The 25053-nt window shown below is 36.8% G+C and overlaps 1 protein-coding gene across 1 annotated transcript in view; it reads left to right on the top strand.

Annotated features, from left to right (window-relative positions):
• TRHDE (thyrotropin releasing hormone degrading enzyme) overlaps positions 1-23658 on the top strand; it is a 365955-nt gene extending 342297 nt beyond the window's left edge. The window contains exons 16-19 of the mRNA XM_087868922.1: positions 12507-12674; positions 13194-13334; positions 15805-15886; positions 21135-23658. Of these exons, the coding sequence (XP_087725048.1) occupies positions 12507-12674; positions 13194-13334; positions 15805-15886; positions 21135-21278 (535 nt within the window). The 3' untranslated portion in view covers positions 21279-23658. The remainder of the gene's footprint in view (positions 1-12506; positions 12675-13193; positions 13335-15804; positions 15887-21134) is intronic.
• Positions 23659-25053: the final 1395 nt, after the last annotated feature.

Here is a 25053-nt window from a genome sequence, read left to right as displayed (position 1 = left end):
TTAAAAATTTAACTCAAAGCATTATTTTTCTACAGTAAACCAAGTTATGTATCTCTTTAACTCCTAACTAACACCTGGCCTACAAACTGTTCTTTTTTAATCAGAATATCAGAAATTATTTCATTTTTAATTTCTTAGAGTTTAGGAAGGATGCTGTAAAAGATAGTCCTCTTCTCAGTAGACTATGTTAAGTAGCTTAAGACTGATTGACCCATACTTTGAGTCATTCACATTTTTACTTGCATGTGAGATAAGATGGCATCATGTACTCTCATTCGTTTGCCTTATTTTTCACTGTCCACAGTGAGACACTGTGGGCACTGTTAATGGAGAACTTCATGCAAATTCTACCTTGAACATTCTTTTTAACAAACCCACTGAGGCGAGGGAAAAATATAGCGAATTACCTACTTGAATGGTTGTAAGGCTGATTTTTTTTTTTTTTAAGTACGTTCAGCTAGTTTTCCCCAGTGCAAAATTTGAGCACACAGATTTTTCACTTTGATCATATACTTGGAAAATAAACCTTAAGGGGTAGTCACCTCCCTTCCATCATCTTTCTGCCCTAGGAATTGTATATTTTAGTAGTTATGGCCAGTCACCTGGTTATGAATTGTTGCCCGTGTAACACTAGCACGGAGATTTAAAAGTTGCTCATGAAACTATTTAAAGCAGAAAGTGGTATGGGAAACTCTGGAATAATTCACAATTACCATAAAAAATCATCACTGTCATTGACATCAATTTATCCCTCTGTAGTTCTTCGAAGCTAAAGCGTATTTTATATGCGGCCTCCCTCCCTCATTGTGACTCACGTAGTATTCCAGGGCCATGTTATGGGATTATGATAGTGGGATATCTGGTTAATAGTTGACTTGGTTTTTAGCTTTCAGCTTTATTTCTAAAATGAAGTAGTATTGCACATTTCTTCCATAGTAATCAATATTAATTCAGACTTTTATACGACTTGATTCATGTACTAAATATATCTTGACCCTCTGCCACATCTCAGGCATCATACTAAAAGACACCAGGGATCCAATGATGAAGAAAAGGACACATTTTCTGCCTTCCTAGAGCTTACAGTCCAGTGGGATAGCCTGAGACTAATTCAGAGGTCACACAAACGCTTTAAGATTTTAGCTGTATTGAGAAGCCAGAAGGAAGATTTCTAAGAAAAGGACAATTTGACCTGTCAGTGAGATTGACATTCCCGCAGAATGACAACTGCCCTGGGGCCTATAGGAAAAATACACATTCATCAGGCACAGGCAGAAAGGAGATGTCACCCAAAAGAAACAATGTATAAGAATGGCCTTCTCCCTCAACATCATTTCTCAAGATTAAAGTCTCGGTACTTTCCAAAGGCGTAACTGCTTGGGCAGAATCTATACTGACCAAGGACATCCTCTGGGAGCCTTGCAATTTTTTTTTTTTCAGTTAATCATGTTTGTTTTGTTTTTATTTGCTGAGAAGAGCGAAAACCCCAGTTCATTGATTATGCGCCTTCATCAAAGCTTTGGGGAATCGCTCTTCTAAAATTAGAGTGTTACCAAACAAAAGTGTTTTGGAAAAGCCATGTAGAAGAAAAATAATTTATGAAGCATAGTAAGTATGCTTGCTATCTGAATTAATCCAATTGTGAATTTCTTTGTCAAACTAGAAATCTCCTTCCTAACCAGTAATCCTATGTGATTTACCGTTTGGGGACGTAGAGGTCATCTGTTAAGATTACTCAAGTAGTGGCTATACCTCTGTATGGAAGAGGGCTTTGTTATCTCTCTTTTCCTAAGCTTCTCTGGAGTCCCACTGAGAGTAGCACTTTTCCTTGCCATTTGGAGAATTCAGTGCATGCTGGCTTAGTTCAGTCCATCATGGGATAAATATTTGACTAAATGACCTACCTGAGGGACTAGCTAATCTGGATGTATTTTTTTCATTTACTTCTTCTTGGAGCAGGGACTTTGATTGCCTCAAGAGCTAATATAACCTCAGTAAGTGCATATTTCTATTCATTTTCGTATGGTCATCTTTAGTTTTTAATCCAAACACACTAACGATTTTATATTCTAATTTAAAACACAGAAATAATCCTGCACTTGTTTTCTTTTTCCTGACACTTTTGGCTTTTTCCTGACATTTTACTTTTTTTGAAGAAAATTTCTATTACGGCCATGTATAGAGGCAAACAGTCAATAGCATTTTTTTAAGGTATTTTAATTTTTACAGAAGCATGCTTTTGAAGGTGACTTGATTTAATTTAACTGTTTTTCTTTTCAGTATAATTGGTTTTTCCCCCATTTCTGCCAATAGTAATTTTCCTATCATGCTAGTATTGTTTGCCTGATATTATACCAACTTCAGGCATAACGCTATTGAAATTTGTGCCATCTATCAAAAGATATGCTTATTGATTAGCTATAGAATAGCTCTATTTTAACCGCCTGTTTGTCACAGTACACGTGCTAAGTGAATATGGATTTCCATGGGCAACACAGGGAGCAATGTTGATTAACTCACAGTAGTGATCACTGTTATTTACTAAGTCAGGGCTGGAGCACCAACAGAAATATTTGCAGCTTCCAGAACATTTTTACTTACTCATGGAGAGTGGATTATACTGATGGATTCAGATTCAGGTTTATGACAACTGCTCCCAACCACTATACCGAAGAAATTCCCTCCACCTTTTCCAAAGATAATAGAAATGCAGAGAAGTTTCCTTCAGCAACATTAATGACGTTTCCTTTTTGTTTATTTTTCCTCCTTGATATTAAGACTTAGGACTGATTCTATACGTGTAATTCATTCTAGCTCAAAATGAAAATGAAAATAATTCATGTTAGTCTTTCTAATGATAGCGTGATAATGTTTACTTAATATTATGATAATGTTGATGGAAAATGCTCTACAAGCATCAAATATTGTTTTGTGATATATATATCTTAAATTTTGTAATACATACATATATATATATTTTAAAATATCTAAAAGTGAGAAAGAACTTTGATGACTTGTAATTTCTTGGCAATAACAGGAAAAATAAAAGCACATGCACACCCTGTCGTGGGTTGAATAGTGGCCTCTAAAAGATATGTCTAAATCCTAAATCCTATCTGTGAATTGGACCTTATTTGGAAATAGGGTCTTTGCAATGAGTTCACATGGATTTAGGGCTTACCGTGATGATGGTACTCACAGAGAGAAGAGAAGGCACAGAGAGACTCAGAGGGAAACTCATGTGAAGACAGAGGTAGAAATTGAAGTAATGTGTTTGCAAAGCAAGAAATGCCAAGGATTGCTGGAGGCACAGGGACTAGAAGAGAGCTGTAGAACAGATTCTGTGGAGCCTCGAGAAGAAAGCAATCCCGCTGACACCTTGATTTTAGACTTGTAGCCATAGGAACTGTGAGAGAATAAATTTCTGTTGTTTTAAGCCATCAAGTTTGTGGTAAGACACACACCTTTAGCTCTGCCTCCTATTCAAAACTTGGTTTATGATCAACACGTTGCATTGTTTTTCTTTCTTTGATGAAATATCAAGGGGCACTACAGATTGCAAGTTTAACTTTTAACTTTCACTGACTTCTTCCTGCTCTTAAGATTTTCATCCGGAATACGATACCGAGAAGGCAGTTCTTCGTCCTCGCAGAATTCAGACAAAACTACTATCATCAGTGTTCATACAATTATTTTCGTAAATGTGTACATGAAATACATGGGAGTGGTCAATGGTATGAAAGTAGAATAGTTATGTAGCAATATCCCCTAAAATTCACAGCAAAGAACCCACGCTCATGTTTTAGGATCCCTTCTCAATATTTTGAAAGAGTCTCTTCTTTTTTCTTTTTCATGATTTGAGATGCTTTTTATAATTAAAAAAATCAAACAGAAAAAAATTCATGTGACTTCCATTTTATTTTCACATATACGTAATCATTGCTTATTTTGTTCTGTAACATAGAGCACAGGCGTCCGGTATATACTCTGCCTTCTGTTCTCTTCACACGCATCAGTGCTACAGCCGGTACCTGCCAGTTACACGGGCGCGTGCATAGATGCATTTGTTATTTCAGTAAATCATAAAATTTGTGGTGACCTTTTAAAGATATGTGTTTTTCTTAGATTTATCATCCGCCGATGCAACATACGCCTTTTGCCTCGTTTTGTAACTTTGTCATCCAATCTTGCCATTCCCCTCTCCTCCAGGACCCAGATTGTGGGAGGTTTTTTCCCACTAATTTTCTGTTGCTTTATATAACAGGAATAAATTATTTTTCACTATTTTTAATTATCAAATTTAATTATATTTATCCTTATTCCTTAACACACACACACATATATGAAGTTTACTGTGGATTTCACTGCTTTTTCACAGGAGGGTCAAAGCGAAACCATAGAACATCTAGGATTTGGTATGAATAAGATTATGTCTCTATTTTTAAAAAGTACAGTATTTTTTTGTGCAGTGAATCTGCCAAGTAAATCTCTGAAAACCTGCAGAATTACATGTTGGTTTGTATGTGTGTACACACACACACACACACACACACAAATAGTAAAATTTACTTTGGCCAAAGTAAAATCTGTTTTTAGTTGGGGACCTTGCGAGTGGGAAAAATACATTACTTATAGCCTACCCATGACAGCTTAGTGGTTATGCCTAAAAAATTAACTAAATTGCCATAGTTGATTCTTCCCAGGCTGGAGAAACAGCCTTGTTAACCTCAGTGACCTTGACAGTGCATTAGAAATGAAAGTAAACCACATTTGCACAGGCCTTCCCATTTATAGAAGTAGTATTTTGATGGATACAATAAATCTGTGTAATTTTCAACCTTTCTATGAAGAATACAAAAGACAATGAATGTTGCTATAAATTATGCCTGGGCAATAAGAGTTATTTGTCAAGGTGGAGCCCAGTGTCATCCAGTGGGGCTTTTATAAACATTCAGGCCTGGGTCATGATTTGAATGAGAACAGAGCTTATGGATTGCTGATGTTACTAATGTGGTGTTCCCATCATTACCTTGTGTCTTCATAGTTAACGTACTGATTCCTAATCGTTGTGATTCAGACATCACCACCACACGTATGTAAATTTAGACTTCTTATCCCAGCAGACCCTTAGCTTTTCAGCGCTACGGCCAGAGCCGAAGGAAAGAAACTGAGGTATCACAGATCAAGACAGAGCAGGTTCCCTGAGAAGCCATGGTAATGGGCACCTGGTAATCAGGAAACAATTAATCTCATCTCTAACACGGACATCTATAAATAGGGCAATTTATCATCCATTTCACAATGTCTACTACAACTGTATACCTCTTAAGTTTTAAATGATGCTATGCTCTTAGAACTATTTATACCAGCAGCCTGCTGCTCACTGTTTCGGAGTGAGTCATCAGAGATATCTTAATTTTTCTCCTTTTGTTATAAAGCAGTGGGATTTTTTTGAGCTCTCATGGGTATAATTGATTCTGGATGTCATAAGGGTTCTGAGTTGTGAAATGTTAAATAACAATGTTCTAGGCTTTTCAGTGGAGTGGTTAAAATCCAGGACAAAGAAACAGTTTAAACAAGTCAAGTCACGAATTCTCTAATTGTTTGCTTTTTTTTTCTTTACCTTTCTGTAGGTCTTTGTCATTGCCTGTCTTTGTCATCATCATGCTGAATGTTTTGGCCTCTGTACGGTTCTCACTTGTGTTCTTTCTTTCTACCTTTTCTTTGATGTCTCCTTCTTTTTATCCTCTTCTTGGTAATGTTGTCTGGGCCACCTGGGTTCTTACGTTTTTGTGCTTTAGCAATTATATTTTATAAAGTGTTCTTATAGCCTAAATATTTACCCTCATCGTCCCTCTTCCTTCGTACCCAGTAGAAATAATAGCTATTTTCTATATGGGACTTCAAAGTTTAAAATGTAATGTCATATATTATTATTTCAGCTTAAGTGAAGTGAATGTCTCTTTTAAAGTACCATTATTTTAATCATAAAAACCATTTAAAAGGAGTGCTGTTATCTTAAAAGATAATCTTTTGATAAACTCTGGATAATAGGTAAGGTGAGCCCCCCTTCAGCAATCCTTTTTCCTTTCATATGGAAAGAGCGGCATATGCCTCTTTGCAAATATGCAAAATTCAAACATAAAGAGGTATTGAACATTTCAGAACACAGTGATTTTAAATATAGTTGGTCTGTTATCCACCTGGTTTATCCACCTCTATTTTTTGAGGTCCAAAGAGCCACAAAGACTGGTTTTGAACTGCCTTTTCCTTCGTTCCAAGGTTTTAGGATTCCTTTTGTTATGCTTCAGTTTCGGTGGGAATGAGCCGGTGCTGTGTGGGCACAAGTGAGAGGAGCCCTAGGTGCTGCCCCCCAGGTGCCCACAGCGCTGCGGCCCCAGTGTTCTTTCCATCGGTCACTGACGCACACTTCCCATGGGATTCTTTGCTAGGGGCCTTGTAGAGATACTGTGAAACAGTACTGCTTCTGGGTGCCAGGGTTTTTATATGGATTCGGTGGTGTGTTTGATTGACGAGTATACCGGTGAAGTTAGGCGGGATTCTAAAACTGTGTTTTACTGTAATGCCTTAATGTATTGTCAGTCATGATTTTATAATTACTCATTCACTTGTAGTGAGGTTGTCTGAGAACTTTATTTCTGCTTTCTTTTTGGTCCTGTACTCTTTTGGGAAAGATGGAGATATTTGTGGCCACTTCATACTACTAATAATAGTTATGAAAACAATGAGGAGGAATGTCACTACCACAAATTGAGACAATTTTCTCTGTACCCTGCACTTGGCTATGCGTGGCATTGAGATGATGCCCATACGTACCAGGCACTGTGCTGAGCCCTGGATAGACATGATCTCATTTAATCATTGTAATAATCTTGTAAGGAATGGTTTTCCCCATTTTCCAGAGGAGGAAACTGATGCTTAGGTGCAAAAAGTCACATGTTCTCTCTAAAGAGCTTTCAGTTTTATTCAAGATACTTTCTTGGGACCAGCCAAGGGACAAAGGAATGTAGACAGAATGAGAGATGGCCGTAAGGGATCCTATGAACAGGGTCAACCTTTGTAAAAGCTGGTTATTTTTCAGTCTGATATTTTGAAGTCAGCGATTGCCCTGAAAGAAGTAAGAGTACTAGTACTTATAAGGTCAAACAAGATTTAGAGTATTGATGAGGAAGCCTCAACCAAAGCTGTCTTTTACCTTTTCAATTAGGCAAATGATCTTTCAAATGCATTAACTAACTGCAAATTAATTAAAAGTAATTAAATGGTAGGCCACACGCTAGCTAAATGAATGTGTAGTGCCACTGAAAGAAACAGGTGCTCTTAGAGAGGCTAGTGATTTGAGAGATTTTCTTCATTGTCTTTGAAAATAATTAAATCTGCATTTCAATGTTAATACAATCGCTAATGAAAAGAATCCTATACTAACAAAGCAGGAAGGGACTTTAGAACTCATGCACTTTAGCCCTGTCCAATTAGGATGAAAAATGAAGCCCAAAGCAATGACCTTGACTTGCCCGGTCCTAGAGGCAGTTATTGGCCAAATGAGGTCTACTGAGAACCTGCTTAAAAATAGGCCCCTCTCATGATTAAGCATCAAAATTTATATTTTAAAATAGTATGATTTTTTTTCCTTTGGCCTGTATAATTTCCTCTGGGAGGTATTTTAACTGTATCATCAGAATTGTTTCTACGTACTATTCAATAACATTTTTCTATATTGGAATATGTTTTACTCCAACAGTAATGGAATTTTGTCTTTATAAATGTAATTATACATATACTTATTTCCAAAGTAACTGCCAAATTTATTAAATGATTAAATTTGAAATATATGAATTAAAAAAAGAAAGACTGTAACTGTAATCTCCAACCCAAAGGCAAATGTTAACATTCTCCTGTTTTTTCTTTTAGTCTTTCTTTCTAATATACACATTATGGTTTTTTTTCACTTAATATAGTGGTATTATGGATGTGTTATATTCATCCTTAATGTATTGCATCATTTTAAATAATGTATTTTATGTCATCAAAAATTAATCTATGATGTATCATTCCAGTTGCTATTTGTATCTTAAACCAGTCCCTTATTGTTATCTGAGATGTGTCCTGATTTTTTACCTTAAAAAACACCTGTAACAAAGAAAACTTTTATAGCAAAATCTTCAGAAATTTGTCTAATTATTTATCTTAATTTATCAACCTACTTCACAAATTTCCATTTAATAACTAAAATACCAATTCACTAAGATTTAAAATACTAGTCCCATTCCACCATGATTATTTAACCTGGTAAAAATTTTTTTCTAAATTTTTCTAAATTTTTAAAATCCTCCTTTTTTTCCACCTACTAAATTTTTTTTTAACTTCTACCCCAAAGCATTTCGTTTTCATGCATTTGCTTTCGGCAAAGTAAAAAAGGTTCAACATATCACCAAAATACAAAGTAGATTATTTCAAGATGATACTGTTACGTTTTCAAAACTTTTTTGCTTTCAAAATTTTCGCCATACAGATGAACTTTGTCATGATCCTACTTAAAATGAGAATAGAATAAAAACTATAGTACAAGTTACACTAACTAGGTAATAGTTTTCTGCAGTGTTAGACCCTCAAGAAGATAAAGACACTTCCCTTTGGCTAAGCATTACTCCGTTCACCTCCTCCGAAGGCAACTAGGAGAGACTAGCTTCCTGGTCTTGTATATGTATACTACACATAGAGAAAAATAAGCACGGCTTTCCTTCTCGGATAATCAAATTCCATTAAAAGATTTATTTCTGAGGCAGGAGGTTAAAAGAAATGACCGTGGGATATTCACATTCTTATAAACAATTTCCATGTCCACGAGAAGGGGCCCTGTCTCCCTGTAATCCGGATATCAAGAATCTCACAAAACTCATTTGTACTGCTCATAACTATGGGTTCTGTGGGGTTTTCAGCCCATGCTCTCCAAACAAATGAGCTTTTTCATTTGTTCCTAATGACTTTGGTTTATGCAAAGAGATCTTAAAGTGTCCCCAGAGCAATCATTTTGCTAAAATGTTATTAGAACTTCTTTACAAATTTAGCAACAAAAGGGGCTTCATTAACAATGGAAATCATTGGGAATCAAGGCCCTTACCAAATTCAGTGCTCACCAGCCTTGTTTCATTTTCAGCAATGAGTACAATAATGTTGTGAACTCTCCATTGACTCCTGAGCTGGTGGGTGGGTAAGGAAGTTGAGCAGTAGCTGCTGTGGGAAGAGAGACTCAAAAATGAGAGCGGTAATCGCCGGTTAATCAGCTCCGTCCTTGCTCTTCAAAGGAGACCTGTGACCCGGAAGCCGCGTGTACGCACAGCATCTGCTAATAGAGCCGCTTCTTTCCTGAGAGTTTGGAGATTTGCAGCTGAGACCGAGGGCTGTTTTTCAATGGCTCATCCACAGGCTTGAGATTGTATATGTAAACATATGTGTGTCTCATTTTTGTAGTAATCAAATTTGATACATCTGCTATGCACAGAGGGCCAGCTGCTGACAAGCCTGAAAGTTGACCTGCAGCTTCCGGCAGAGCAAATCCAAATTATGGGGGTCTTTCTCTTCGTTGGGGACTGCCAGCTTGAGATCCAGAATCTGCCCCTATTCTGGGCAGTTGTTTTTAAAGGCCTCCTTTGCCCAGGATAACTTTTGCGAGATACCTTCAGGGTGGTCTGTCTGTCATTTCATCCAGCACTTTATTGCTGAGTGCCCTTTTAAGATTTTTTTCTCCTTGCTGTGTGTATGACCAGATTGCCATACAGCAGTTCCTTAAGTACACCACTAACCTCTGTCCTTATGCTCGCCCAGAGGCTGCGTTTTAACAAGAACTGCTTCAGTGCTGGTGAGCACCATGGATACATACTGTTGGAAATCCAGTCTTGCCAGCATTGAATATTTCTCAAAGATGACTGATTAAACTGTGTATTAGAAAATTAATTTAAAAAAAAAAAAGGCTAGAGGGCAGCGGTGTGGCCAGTTCAGCACTGAGAGAATGGTAGGTTGAATGTGTCCGTGTTACTCTCACAACTACTACTAATAGAAAACAGTGTATCATACTTTTCGTTGTCATTAACCATCTCTAAGCTGATAAAGATGGGAAAGACTTTCATGTATACATCATCCTGGATCTCAGGTGGTGGTGGTGATAGTACCAAATACCCTTTCTCAGAGCAGAGTTCCCTCTCTTGCAAAAGGAAGTTTGTAATGCAGACATCATGATATGATTATATAGACTAAATAGAATGTGTAACCTGGAACGTGGTATTGCACAGAAGTGTTATTTTCTGCCTCTCATGTTCCTCCAGCCAGTGCCCAGGGCTTTGGACAGGCCAGTCCATTTATTTGTGTGTGCATTTTACACAGTTTCGCATCAGCCAACAGCATCTACTGAATAACGAAATATGGACTATTGCTAGCGACTATGATATATGGCAGTCCAGTTATATCTAAGGAAGATAGTTTAATATCTGGTGGGTTTTGTTTTGCTTTGGTTTGGTTTTTGCATTTCCTATATTTCTGTATGCTTTTTTCTGTTTGAAACCATTGATCCTGGAGATGGGTTTCATAGGCAGTAACAAACCTAATTCCGTGGGCTCTATCCCTATATCCTCTTCAGTATATTAATAGCTTAATGACTCTCTATTAGGTCTAACATTAAGAAAATATACATTAAGAAAATATACATTGATTGATGAGCTGATGATTTCAGTAGACATTTTATTTTTTCTCGCAAGTTTTTATATCGATCACTTGGCCAAAGTTATAACAGTGATAGAGTGTTTTGCTCTATAGCCTATAATATTTGAGAGAAAAGACTCATCCTCTTTTCCAGCTGTTGATTTAGAGAAAGACTAGGTTTCTTAACTTTCTTATTATAGTTAGTAAAGATGGAGGCACGTTTGTAATCCTGTATCGTAGCTACCATGATTAAACGTGGTAGCAATGTTTTCCAAAGCTCTTGGCTGGTTTTTTCTGATGTCTGTGTTCCTTTTGTTTCTTTAAAAACGAAACAAACAGAGCGCTTGCCTTCTAATACCACAAAGAAAAAAGGCTTCAGTCAGCAAGGTTAAAAGTAACTTTTCTCCCAAACACTCTTCTAGGAAGAGACAGAATAGTAGAGTTTTAGGCATTTCTGGGAACAACTAATTTTGTATGATACTTCTAGCAAATCTAAGCATGTGGTATTCTGAAACACAATCCTCAATATTCTGAGTGGTAGCCCTGCTTAGCTGCTGAACAGAGGAAGATGAAGCTTATCTTACTGGTAGTCATTCAGACACCTCCTCCTGGTTTCTAAATACGCCTTCAACCATAGTGGTGTTTTAACCATCAGTCAAGGTCCTAAATCTTTAGAAGAGATTGTTTTATCTTGCTATCCAGAGAACACATCTCTTATCAGCCACATTCAAATTACAAGTGAGAAATTTAAATGGTACATCACTGAATATGACACAACGCAGAAATGTATTTTTTGACTTTTTGTAACTATTCTAGTGTTCTTTCAGAGAATTCGTTTTTTAAAATGTGGGGTATATACTGAGACTTGAGAGAACAATATTTAGTAAAAATTTGCTATGGTAAGGTAAACATGAGCATTTACAACTTATAAATAGTCAAGAGTAATTAAATCCACTCACAGTTTCCCACCGTAATATTTATTTTGGAATCCAAGTCAAAATTTAGTCTATTTTTATAGTCACTTTTATAAATGTAGGGAAAAAGAAATTTCTACTTTCTCAAAATTTATTACTTTATGTTTTATCTGTTTATTATCTCTGTCAGTAATCTTCTAGGTACCAAAATGTGAAGGCCTAGTTGAGAAAAATAATTTTAGGGAGACTTCTCTGTGATTTTAGGAGAAAATGTTTTATTCAAGTTAGCAGTCTTTTCAACCTGTGCTCTCTTGTCACCCTTGGGTCTACCAATTATGAAAGCAAAATGTTTGGTTGATAAGTGTATTAATGTTGGTGGAAATATAAAGCATCCTGTTTGCATTTTTTTTTAAAGATTTTATTTATTTATTTGACAGAGATAGAGACAGCCAGCGAGAGAGGGAACACAAGCAGGGGGAGTGGGAGAGGAAGAAGCAGGCTCACAGCAGAGGAGCCTGATGTGGGGCTCGATCCCCTAACACCGGGATCACGCCCTGAGCCGAAGGCAGACGCTTAACTGCTGTGCCACCCAGGCGCCCCTGCATTGTTTTTTTAAGTCTTGTGTTCTGATTTTTGTTTAAATATAGTTTCAAGAGTAGAAACAAAACTTGCATTCAGAATACATTGTCTTCCATCATTCAGTTGCCAATATTTTTGAATATTGTTACTATATAGTATTATTGTGTTTCAGGTTAACAAAATCAATTAACAAAATCATCTTTTTAGAAACTGACCGTAGTAAAGCAGCATCTTTCTTTAGTTTCAATGCTGTGAAGCTTTTGATTAACAGAAAACCACCCTGGGTTGCTTCTTTAGAATACCTCTAAATGTTAGAGACATCGTCTACTGTACAGGAGTGTCACTACTAGATGAGGATGTCTGGGAGTTCATATGGATGAAATTCCACTCCACCACGGCAGTTTCCGAGAAGAAAATATTACTGGAAGCCTTAACTTGCAGTGATGACAGGAACTTATTAAATAGGTGGGTCAATTAATTTTCTAAATTTCTTTGTGTAATGAGAGTACTGTCTGTTAATCAAATGACACTGAACTTGATTTTATTTCCTTGAATATATACTAGTCACTCTAAGATATCTCTTCTACAGCTAAGGAAAACTGCTATGTTGACAGGACTAAAACTAATTGAATTGAAAGCGATACCATTGTTTCCCACTCAATAGTAAGACAACATTTCATTGTAAAAGGAAGTAAATGTTTACTATAAAGATTTTTAAAAGTGACATGATAGCATCAGAACAAAATTGTGATTTCTTCACCCGCGAGGTTTTTTAAAAATTTAATTACGAGCTAATTAAAGTGCCCTGAATTTGCTCTTCCCCGTTATTAACAGAAAATTGTTCTGTTGATAAGTTGTATTGGTAGTTTACACAGGACTGTTCTTTTAAAGAATATGACAAATTAATGTGTGTAATTTTTGTAATTTTATAAAAATGTTTTAAGTCATTGGACTCAAAGTTTTTCTACGATTCTATCCTTAAAGGCTTCTGAATCTATCACTGAATTCTGAAGTGGTGTTAGATCAAGATGCAATTGATGTGATAATCCATGTCGCTCGAAATCCACATGGCCGAGACCTTGCCTGGAAGTTTTTCAGAGATAAATGGAAGATATTAAATACCAGGTAGAAATAAGAGTTCAATCATTCAAACTTGAGTGAGTAAATTAAAGGTGACATAGGAGAGAGGAAGGCCCAACTTTTTGTGCTAAAACCAAGGTCCAGATAATAGAATTAGATTTTAAAATAGTCAACCAAGATGGGTGTTGCCACTCGTGTGAAGCTCAGAATTATTTTAACGATCCTATAACATTACTCATGTAATAAAGATTAAAAACTGTGATTATATATATGGAAATGTGGGGGTAAAAAGGTTTAGCAGTACAGCTTTTGTGGAAAATCTATTAAGCTGTCTACGGTTGAAGAAATATCATAAAACTATATTCTGAATGTGTTGTAGAAAAAATTATTTATAAATCAGATGTAATTATTATATTATATAATGAGAAAATTTTATCTCTGCAGAATTGTCTTAAATTTCCTTTAAATATAAATATCATAAAACACCTGAAATAAAACCAAGATATAGAGAAGGAACATTTGAATCATTGTATAATTCTAGTTGCAGTAGAATTCATTCCTGAGACATCCTGTGTCATGGTGAGAATTCTTCAGCCTCAATTTAAGAAAATGTCTCATTATGTATTTAAATATATTATAATAAGTGTTGATTTATTACTCTGATAATCTCTATGGCACTTTACAATTAAATTTATTATAGAGCATATGCAGATGCTGCGTGTTCCCAAACAGTGAGCAGACCTCTTGTTCTGTCTTTTAAAAACTGGTGTCTAAACTTGACGTTTTTAAGGTATACCTTCTCAGTTGCCCTTGCGTAAAGGGCTCAATTTGAATGGATGTGTCCTGTTAAAACGCAGTTCTATCTACAGATATTTCATTATCAGAAAGCACTGATATGCCTAGAAGACACATTGGCTTTTTTGTATTTGCAGCTCAGAAATTGGAATGATGGGAAGATTAGAACATGCTTTGCTCTCATGCCCCAAAGTATCGTGGATAGTCAGATACAAGGTGGAATTAATATATACAAGCATTTTACTTTAAAGATTGTCAAATGTCTGCCAATACGCAGTCTTTTTAGGGAGTGGTTTTGTCTATCAGAGTTCCCCATAGTGCATGCATAGTTCAGTCTAGGCCTACCAAAAAATGTTTGGTTCCTGGTATGCTTGTTTTGTCCCACGGAGAGTCCATGGTCTCTACCCGAAAGCTAGAAAGGTTGAGATTTCAGCATATGTGCAGATAGGGGACAGTTTATCTTGACAAATAAGACTGTCTTCTTCATCTATTCCCACTCCTCTGTCAGTCCTTGTACACTGGAGTTCATGGCGGTGTGTGCAAGGTTCTCCTCTGTTCCTGCCCTGCAGATTCTCCCTGCTTTTAGCTGCCGTCTACTCCAATGCCTTCAGTCACTCCCAAATCTAGACCTCTTACTCCAACGTGTTGTCTAAACTTCACCCTGTGATAGACAATTGTCTGTTTGGACCCCCTACTGAGGAGTACCTGCAAGGCTAAACCCATCATTATCCTCTTGTCTTCCTTTCCTCAGGACATCATATGGCCGTCCACCAACTGCCTCAAGCCAGGCACTTGGAAAACTGTGTGACCCCCTTGCCATATATGACCGTTAGGTTTGAGACGTTGTCAATTTAACAAGTCCTAAAAGAAAGGTCCCACAATGCGTAAGGGCAGCGTTAGAAAACCTCTTATAATGGGGCTGAGCCTTTGCTTCTAAAACCTCAGAATCTTTTTTAGTGTACTTTTCTTAATTCTAAGAGTATGATAGCCTGTGGTAGTATCCTTAGCACAACAGAGATAAATCAATAAAATGAGAAACCTTTCCAACTCACCGACACAGACTGTTCCTTACTGTGGGTCATGAGTCAAGAATTTATATCTGTGGTACAAGGATTATGCAGTCCAAGTGAACAGCTCACTATTTTAATTTAATGCCTACACGCAAACATACTAATCTTGGGGGAGCATTTCAGAGAAATTTGGCTCAGTTCCTAAGCATGCAAAAGGAGAATGCCAATGTCAGTCATGACTGACCAGACCAAAGGATCTGTGTGACATCCTGATAAGGCCCAAGTTTGTCTTATACTCCTATTTCCTTTGTTGGGATTTTTTCCCCCCCTCATAGTGAATTAGGTTGCTTTAAAGTTGAAAGTTTTAAAATGTTTCTTCCTCAGGCTTTGGATTGAAAATGTAACAGTAATTCCTAAATCTAATTTTAGAGGGTTCCTTTTTTTTTTTTTTTAATTTACTACAACTTAGACCTCTCTGAAACATTTTGAACCAAATCAGGGGGCATCTGATGGTACTCTGCAGTCATAGCTCTTTGCACCTCCCTGGCTCCCTGGAGAAATGACCTTGAAATGTTCAGAGATCTTAATGGCAACAAGATAACATTGGTCAAATGGAGCCCTTGAAAAGGATTCTAAAAAAATCTATAGAGTAGTACTTCTTAAATTACTGCCTATATTAATAACATCAAGACTTTTTTTCCTCTTTCCAGGTATGGAGAGGCATTATTTATGAATTCCAAACTCATTAGTGGAGTTACAGAATTTCTTAATACTGAAGGTGAACTCAAAGAGGTAAATATTTTAATATATGAGTTCTAATGTTTTTTTTATAAATATATGAAATTATACATTTACTTTAACCATTTTTTCCCAATAGATTTATACCCATTTCCTTAAAAAATACACGTTCATGCTAAAGGCTTGACTTAATTCATCATTTGCAAATGGATTTCTATGATATTAAACATTAAATGCCTTTGGAGCGCCTGGGTGGCTCAGTCGGTTGACTCTTGGTTTGGGCTCAGGTCATGATCTCAGAGTCTTGAGATCCCCTCTTAGGGCTCTGTGCACTCAGTGCAGAGTCTACTTATCCCTCTCCCTTCCCCTCTGCCCCATCCACCTGCTCCCCTGCACATGTGAGCGCATGCTCTCTCTCTCTCTCTAATAAGTAAATAAAATCCAGAACAAAACAAAGCAAAGCAAACAAACATAAAATGCCTTTGAGAGATGTTTGAATGTAATGATTCTCAAACTGGGGGCCTCCAGATCTACTCCAGATATCTTTGATCCAATCAGCAGCTCCTCAGCTGCTGCTGTGCACCCAGCTTAGGGTCCTAGAAATGACGGAACCATCCTGTCACGGTGACTCAGGATGTGTGTACAAAGGATCAAGGCTTGAGTCTCCCTGCTTCGTGGTCAGGCCAGTACAGGGAGTGGATCACTAGGTGTGATAATGATGCTTCATGCTATGTAGTCTGTTCAGTGGAATGAATTCATGTGTATGAAAGAGAACGTATCTGGCAATATCTATTGAGATTGAGTTTGTTTAAAATTCTGCTTGATATTATCACACATGAATTTCATTAAAGAAAATAATTCTTTAAGGACTAGTGTCCAGTTTAAGTGTATCTAATGTTTCCTTTTTTTTCTCTAATTTATTTCTCTGGAAATTTGAACCAGCTATTTTTTTTATGATTATATATACTCACATTGATAAAAGAGAGGGGTGTGAAATGGGGAGGAGTAAGTATGTAGGAGGGAGGGAAAAAATACAGATACTTTTAAATGATTCAGATGAGCTGGACTTCAACCATCTATCACTTTTTCATCTACTGCTTAACTCCATGATAAAGTATAGCTGGGATTTGGCCCTGAGAATCATGGCTTCCTCAGCTCTCACTGACGGAATGCCTGAGGCTGTGACCCAGAGCTAATCATATTGAGCAGTATTTCCCCAGAAGCATCAACCCTGGCACCATCCTTAACATCTTCGAATATTGCCCAGTGTTGTATGAGCACCCCTTGTGCACTAACTTGGATTCTCGTACACGAAGAGCTAAGCTAAGCTAAGTCTCTGATTGTAAAATTCAATTTTTTTCCCTGCTATGTGTTCCCAACCCTCAAGGATTTTGTTCTGAAAGCCCCAGCTCATGTTTTACTGAGTTTTTTTAATAAAGGAGGCTAAATGAGAAGAACTTCTTTTATATCCATATGAAACAGAACGAAAGAACAATTAAATGAATGATTGCTTCCAATTTTCTCTGTATTTAAATGAAGTACTTTTAATTTCTTGATTTTACATTCAATAATCAGTGAGTAAAAGACTCATTGAGTCACAACCTGTGAAGCCATTGACGTGAACACAGAAGTGAAAAATCTCTTCCATCCTTCCCTTCCCCTCCTCCTTCTCTCTTGTAGCTCCCTTCTTTCTCCTATCTTCTCCGAGGTCTTCTCTGCCTTTGCCCCCTTTCCAGCTGCCTCTCTTCTGTTCCTGCTCCATTTTCTTCTTCCTCAAACTCTTTATCTTTCATACTTTCCTTGCTTCAGGTATACCCAGGCCCTGGGAAGACATCTTTTAAATGGATAGTCATTTGATTTTATGATATGCTGACCATTTTGTTTTACTTACTTCACACATATTTTTAATGTTTTTCCACTTGATTTAATTGCATTTAAAATGTGCTTATAATGAAAAGTGCAGTTTCAAAACTGAAACTAAATTGTGGCTTTAATTCTATTACCTACCAAGCGGCTAACTTCACAAAGCCATGTCTCTGTGGTATGAGCAAGGAATCCCTTCATGACATGGCCGCTTGTGCTGACTTTCTAGTTTGACAACTGCCCTCTGAGGCTTTTCCATCCTTTCATTATCTCATCATTGTCTTTAGGACTGGGGACCACTGTTGTGGAGTGGGATGGGAGTTTGCTTCGTATTGCTAATAACCCCCCCACCACCATTAATATAAAGAGGGTGAGGACATTCCAGACTCATCTTCCTATACTCACTGAGTCTCACAAGCAGAAAACCCAATGCGTTCCCTTTGGATGGGGGGGCATATTCTTATTTTCAAGAGTATATATAGTTCAGAAGGGAATCAGCATCTTTCTGAATTCTGAAAACTCAGTTGAGATGTTAATGATCCCCACCAGCCTTAGGGGCGTTCAGTCGAGAAACACGTATCGTTGCAAGGTCCCTTCCTCAAAACCGCATTCTAGTATCTGCAACTGGCAATTTCCTTCTAATTACGTGGCTCTAGCAATTTGAACACTATTTCTCCATGAAACAATGTGTTATTTCCTTAATTTTAAACTAACGGAAGTACAACCTGAGGGAGCTGCAGAGGCCCTATGCCAGTTTTTCATACTAATGTCTGTTAAGCAATTCTCTCCAGCACTCGTTTCTCTGCTTCTTGAACCTAATCTACAACCCTGTTGTGGAGGAACAGCGATCCCGTGCATCACAGACATCCCATTTACAGTTTTAATGTTGAAAATATAAACCTCATAATAGGGCAATAGCTAATTCAATTCATTTATATGGTTACTGAGAGTATATTATGTTTTGCAATTTACAAATAATTTATTTTGTGGTGTTTAGGGCCTAGGGTACCCTAAAATCAGAGTTTTTGTAAATGTGAAAATGTCTTCTAATAGAGAAATTAACAAGCATGTCTAGAAATTTTATGCTAAGAACAGGAAGCACAAACAACTCTGACATCTTACTAAATGCTATTTTATAAAAATGTCTAAACTTGCAACATTTTCAAATAAAAGCATAAGATGGCATAAATATTTAGGAAACACAATAATAAAAGCTAATAACAGCAGAAAATCTACCAAAGAGCTGCAGAAATAAGCAGACGGGAATGCCAAGTGCCTTCCATCTACCCCGTGCCCTCTAAAGTCAGGCAGGGGTCCAGAAGGTGCTATGATCCCACACCCCAGGACCCGTTAGATGGCTCCCTGACCACATGTTTGCCAGAAGAGCTGCAGAGGCATCTTGGCATAAAATCAATTTGTGCCAACTCTAGAAAGTGGGCCATATGCGTTCTGACGAATAAGCTACTCCCAAGATTCATACGAGTCACCTCAGGCTCTCTGAGCTCATGAGGCAAGTATTTAGTGCACTTAAATAGTGATTTAAGAAATGAACCCCTGGGGACCCACCACTTACATTTTTTATTGATGGTTCTCTTGCAGGAAAATCTGACCTACTGTCTTTGTGTCAGTAACACATTCATATTCAAACCCATAGTTTGCCTTTGAGGAGGACTTAAGCGTTTTACTTCACGTGTTCAGGCTGGCTTGCTGTCTCTCTCATGAGGGGCCAAGAGCGTGCTGCACAAATTTGCCGAAGGGTCATTCATCACTATCCGGCATGTTTAGTGCTGCCGAGGAAAGAATGTAGTAATGCAGAATGTATTTTAAGAGGAGTAGATATAATTTTTTCCTGATTGACATATATTATGTAAAGAATGCCACTGTAATGTACATATTTTTGTAATCAAACAATTCAAGACATAGAGCATAATATATTACTTGTTGCTTTAGGAATATACACTGAATGAGTCCAAACATATAAATACAAATGAATTATTGGATTAATCAGGTAAAGTTTAAAAATATGATTCAATGTTTCCATTAGACTTCCTTTTAATATCTGTGTGCCTGTTACGGGCATATGTGTGTGTGGCACAGGGCCTGGAATATTGAAGACATTCAATAAATTCCCAGGTCTTCCCTCCTTCCTCTTAGTATGTGTAAATTTGGTAAAATGTCAAATCAATTTTCAGGATAGCATCAATTAATCTTTGTTATATATTGGATATTTTACATGTTGGTTATCAAAGCGTAGTGATTTTGAAGTCTTATAAAGGCTATAGCTCTGAGCTGAAGCTATCCATTGCTAATGCTGCAGGAGGCATGGGGCTTTGTAGGAAAGTAAAGGAAAAACTTCGAGAATACCCATGGGTATCGTGTAATCAAAGTAACAGTGTCATAAACAAACCAAGCTACCAATGAACCAATTTCTAGACTAACTCAGAAGGGCATTAAAAAGTCCGTTTTAAATGCCCCTCCCCCATATCTCCCTGTCCCTGAGTCAATCTTGATGAGCTACATTTCCCTCCTGGCATATTCTCCATGTGGCCCCCACCATGTGATGAATCACACCCCACACTAATTACACCACTAATGTTTCTGTGTTGCAAGTTGATTTTTCACATTTGCCTATTAGCATTGCAATTGTTGGTTGGTTGCCAGTTTCTTAAGGCATATCAAACAAAAAGAAAAAGTGCTAATATTTAATCTTGAAATAAAATCCCTGAATATTCTCAGAATACGTGCACTCTCTAGAGAAAATCTAATATCCAGAAAAATAATAGCAAAGCATTTTAAAATTGTAACTTATTTTAATTAAATGCTCAAAGTATCTAGCTAAATGAGTCCACGTCTAACTTTCCTTCATTCTTTCTAAGTTGAGTCACTCAGTCAATTGAAGTGTCATTAATCATCCAGTTTTCATAGCATCGTTACTTTCTTCCCACCACCCAATAACTGGTAATCCCTTGCTGCCAAAGGTAGTGTCAAGCCCTCGTGCTACTTATTTGGAGAAGATGAAGAAGAATTGGGTCTCTACCAACAGAGAGTGAACTTTAATCCTTATCTTCAGTTTTTAAGTCTGTTTGTACATTGGATAGGCTTTGTAATTAGAACTAGCCTTGGCCACAATCCCATCAACCTATTATGAAAAGATAAATACATCTATTTTAATATTTACTTATGAAACAAGAAGCTGAAGTTGGAGCTCCTGAAACTGTAATGTGCACTCTTTTTTCTTTCCAGTTCCAGAAGAAACGACATCGCACCTGATGGACGCAATTTGTTATATTGTATTTCATTAGTGAGCTTGCTTCTCCTATTAAATGTGCCTTCTGTAATGACTGTGGCATTTTGTTTCACATACGTTCTCGTTTATATATGCTAGACAGGAGTTTGTTTGAGACGTGCATATTTACCATTCAAAAATGTTTCTCTGCAGCTGAAGAACTTCATGAAGAACTACGACGGCGTAGCTGCTGCCTCTTTCTTGAGAGCTGTGGAAACCGTCGAAGCCAACGTGCGCTGGAAAATGCTTTATCAAGATGAGCTTTTCCAGTGGTTAGGAAAAGCTCTGAGACACTAAAATCTCTCTCATGAACAATTCAACTCCGAATTTTGGGAGAAGACCTGCTTTCTATGGAATGAGGAAAACGTGCTATGTGGAGAATGGCCAGATTTTCAGCGTTAACGTGTGGGAGGAAATTTTTTTTTTTTAGTTTTTGGTTTTGGGGGATTTTTTGTTTGTTTCATTCATTGTGTTTTGTTTCTCTACTGGGTGTTCTTCTCTAAAGAAACTCTTGCAAGTGAAACTAGCCATAATGGCCTCAGCTGTACATTCCTTGCCGTACAGGACCAAATATGATCGTGGTGCATGTTGATGTTGCAGTCAGTTTGGAAAAACATATTCAGAATATTTTGTGCATGGTTGTATGGTCCTGCCTGTGTTCAGCATGCTTCTTTAAACTGTCCGACGTCATATGTGAATATATGTTACATCCAGGATGGGCATTATACAAAAGCACAAAGATTACCTATGACAATCAGTGTTGCAATGAAAGAAAAACTAAAACAGGAATTCTATTCTTAGTCCTGGGCAATGTGGGAGGTGAAATAGCCCTTTAAGTGATCATTATCACTTCTTTCAGCACTTGGATTGTCTTGCAATGATGACTGTGTTGCTAACTCATTTTCTTCGAGTTAAAGCCGTGTATATGTTTAAAAAGGCATATAGAGCGTGTATGCATATGTATATGTACAGAGGGAGGCCCTATATGTATATAGTATGTTGTACACCACGCTTCTGCAAAGAATCTCTTCCAATCAAAGAAACTTTATCTCTTTTTATAAACTTATGCAAACTTTGAAAAGGCTGAAAAGAATTGATCTCAACACTGTCCTTCCTGACAACGTCCTGACTAAATTTCTCAGCCGTTACAGATTTTTTTCATCTATTTCCTGAACAACGGTCTGTTCTACTACATGAAAATGAATTCGAACAAAATTTATGTATAAACACTCTTCTAACTCTCTAAAGTGGCAGCCACGTATCCGAAATATAGATTCCGTCATCATTCTGGTCAAACTTCCTGTTGCATAAAACAGTTGGGCACATTTAATAATTATCAGTGCCGAGAAAGCATGTCTTTTCCATCTTGTTTGTTTTTCCATCTCATGTTGGGTGGTCCAGAGGGTTAAAAACTCTCTCTGCGTGTGTGTGTTGGTCTTTGTGTCTGTGTCAATCTAATCCTCCATTAAGCGACTGGACCTCAAGTAGGTCTGATACCATGTAATGACCTTTGATCCCAGTTGTGGCATCCACTCAGAGGAAAGTTACTTTCCTTGAGCAAAGCTTTTCCTTTGGCATTGACAGGAATGCCTAGGAATTCTAAACAGCCCTTGTCATGGCTGTGTGTTATGTTACACGAATGCTTTTAAGTGGTATTCTCACCCAGTAGGCCAGCTCTCGAAACATTGTTTAGATGATCCAAAATGAACATATTTTAAGTTTTGCCATTATAAAAGACCAACACAACCCAAGCCAAAAGTTTGTGGACCACTCTCTGTTGTCCTGAGGTTTTCCACTCCTCCACATTTTCTTGCAAATTATTGAGAGAAATCTATTCTAACAGTCACTGAACACTGGGGGGAAAATAGGTATTTTAGAAATCAGAGCCATACATTTATTTTGAGTCTGTAATAAAAAGGAGCAAATAACTAATCCTTTGAACAAGTATCACCTACAATTGAATCTTATCTTTTTAGCAATTAATATCTATTACTCATACCTAACATTTTCGGCACTTCATTTAAAACACATGAATTTTAAGGACACTGTGTGGTATTAGTAAGACATAGTAATACTGAGTATAAAATCTAAAAGTCATTCTGCCAATCAGAAGTCGTGAAATTTAACTAGTATTTATCACATATATAAAATCCTTAAGGGACAAGTTCTGAGACATCACGATAGTAAATATCACACTGCTGTGCAGGTCGAAAACATGTACCATATCATCCTTGGATTCATGGAATAGAGGTAAATAGATAAAAAAAAAATTAGAGGTGGGTGTCTTATTTTGTGTCACGAATTATTGAAAATTCTTCGTAGTTGTGACATTCTTTTTGAGTGAAATCACCATTTCCAGATTTGAGTTAGAAAGGATTTTAGAGTTCTTTTTTTCCTCCCCACTGTTAATAACCTTAATCCTCTTTCAGTATTTTAGTGGCCTTGAACAACTGGTTTAGCTACAATGTCAAATCCTAAATGTGTATGTGCAATGTTCGATACCTCATAGAATATCTGTTCAACGGTATAGTAGTATCAATGGCATTGAGATGGAATTTCTGTTCTACATATTTTTCAATAATTTATCCTTTCCAATGTTGAAGATTATATCAGGCTTTAACGTTTTTTAGTTGTTTAAATAAGTAATATTTTCAAAATAATAAAATGACCAATGAGATCTCTTGGAATATTCTGTAAAATGTAGTTATAAAATTCTATTTTCTACATAGCGTTTTTATCTTTTTTCTCTTCTTTGTACGTTTCACAAGTCCTATATATGCATGAAATAGCAAACTGTAGATGTTCAATATCTAGGCTTACATCTGTGTCAATATATGTACAACACAAAACTTGGTTTCAATTAGACAGGACTAAATTCTTTACCATACCGAATATTAAATATCACCAGGTAACTTATAAATAAAAAATGTTCCCCATTTTCAGCCATTTTCCCTTAAACTTTTCATAAAATCTTTAAGTTTTTAAAAAATAGACGAGCACTACCTCTAAGGTTAATTTCTACAATGTGAGGTTGATTCCTGAGTTTCCATAACCCAGATTGTAATTGGAGCTTCAGCTGACTTTGGCTTTTATTATTTCTAAGATACTTTATATCATAAGACTGAGATTTTTGTGGCAGTGCTATTTACAAACATAGCTATAATATCTTACAAGGTTATTAAGATTATAACATACCTATAAATTGCATTTCATTTGCAAAGAGCTATTACACATGCTGTTTTATTGGGCTCCTTTCAGAAACATAATAAATTATATTAGCCCTGATAGTCTGATGAGAAAACTGAGGCTCAGGGTAGCAACATGAACCATTGAAAATTATATAGTTGTTATTTGGGGAACAGGCACAATAACCTTAGACTTTCAAGAAAACCTTCCTATGACGAAACTAGAAAGACGTTATTGAAATGCCTCTATCCGTTGCACGAGTTGGAGGTTTTCCAAATACCAGAAGTAGCATCAAAATATGTGAGGAAATAGGCCTACAAGAATTATATTATTTTTTAAAGTCTGTGTCTCTAATTGGCATGATGTCAAACAACTGGATGAAATGTTCACCAGCAACTCACTTCAGTCCGTATTAGCAGCCCAATATTGGGACGAAAAATATAGTTCATTGATTATAGTTTCCTTTTCTGATCTTTTGGGGAACACGGTTTAAATAGGACTTGAAAATGGTGATAATTTGCTTCATTTTTATACACATTTCTCTGGTAAACTCTATCTGTAGTAACAGATGGTCAGACCACAGATAAAATGGTTTCCATCTAACTCAGCGAAAATAATATTCAGTAAAATGTTTATAAATCTATGCAAACTAAATTGTGAGGGAGCAGTGTTTGGACGGCTGCAGCGCAGGGATTCCTGAAACTTTACAATGATATATTTGATGAAAATCTACTGGCTGTTAAAATTTTAAGGAATTTTTTTTTTTTCTAAGAAATTGAAGACCTAAAATAGCTCAATTATTCTCAGGATGATCCTGAGGTAACCATATATACCTATTAAAGACGTGGTAAAATTTTATATAATGAGAAATTAAGATTTCTACACC

Source organism: Ursus americanus, chromosome 17 (assembly GCF_024610735.1).
Source record: "Ursus americanus isolate L20-20 chromosome 17, mUrsAme1.1.p, whole genome shotgun sequence".
Lineage (NCBI taxonomy): Eukaryota > Metazoa > Chordata > Mammalia > Carnivora > Ursidae > Ursus > Ursus americanus.
Note: the sequence above shows the minus strand (reverse complement) of the source record. Positions and strands in the feature narration are given on the sequence as shown.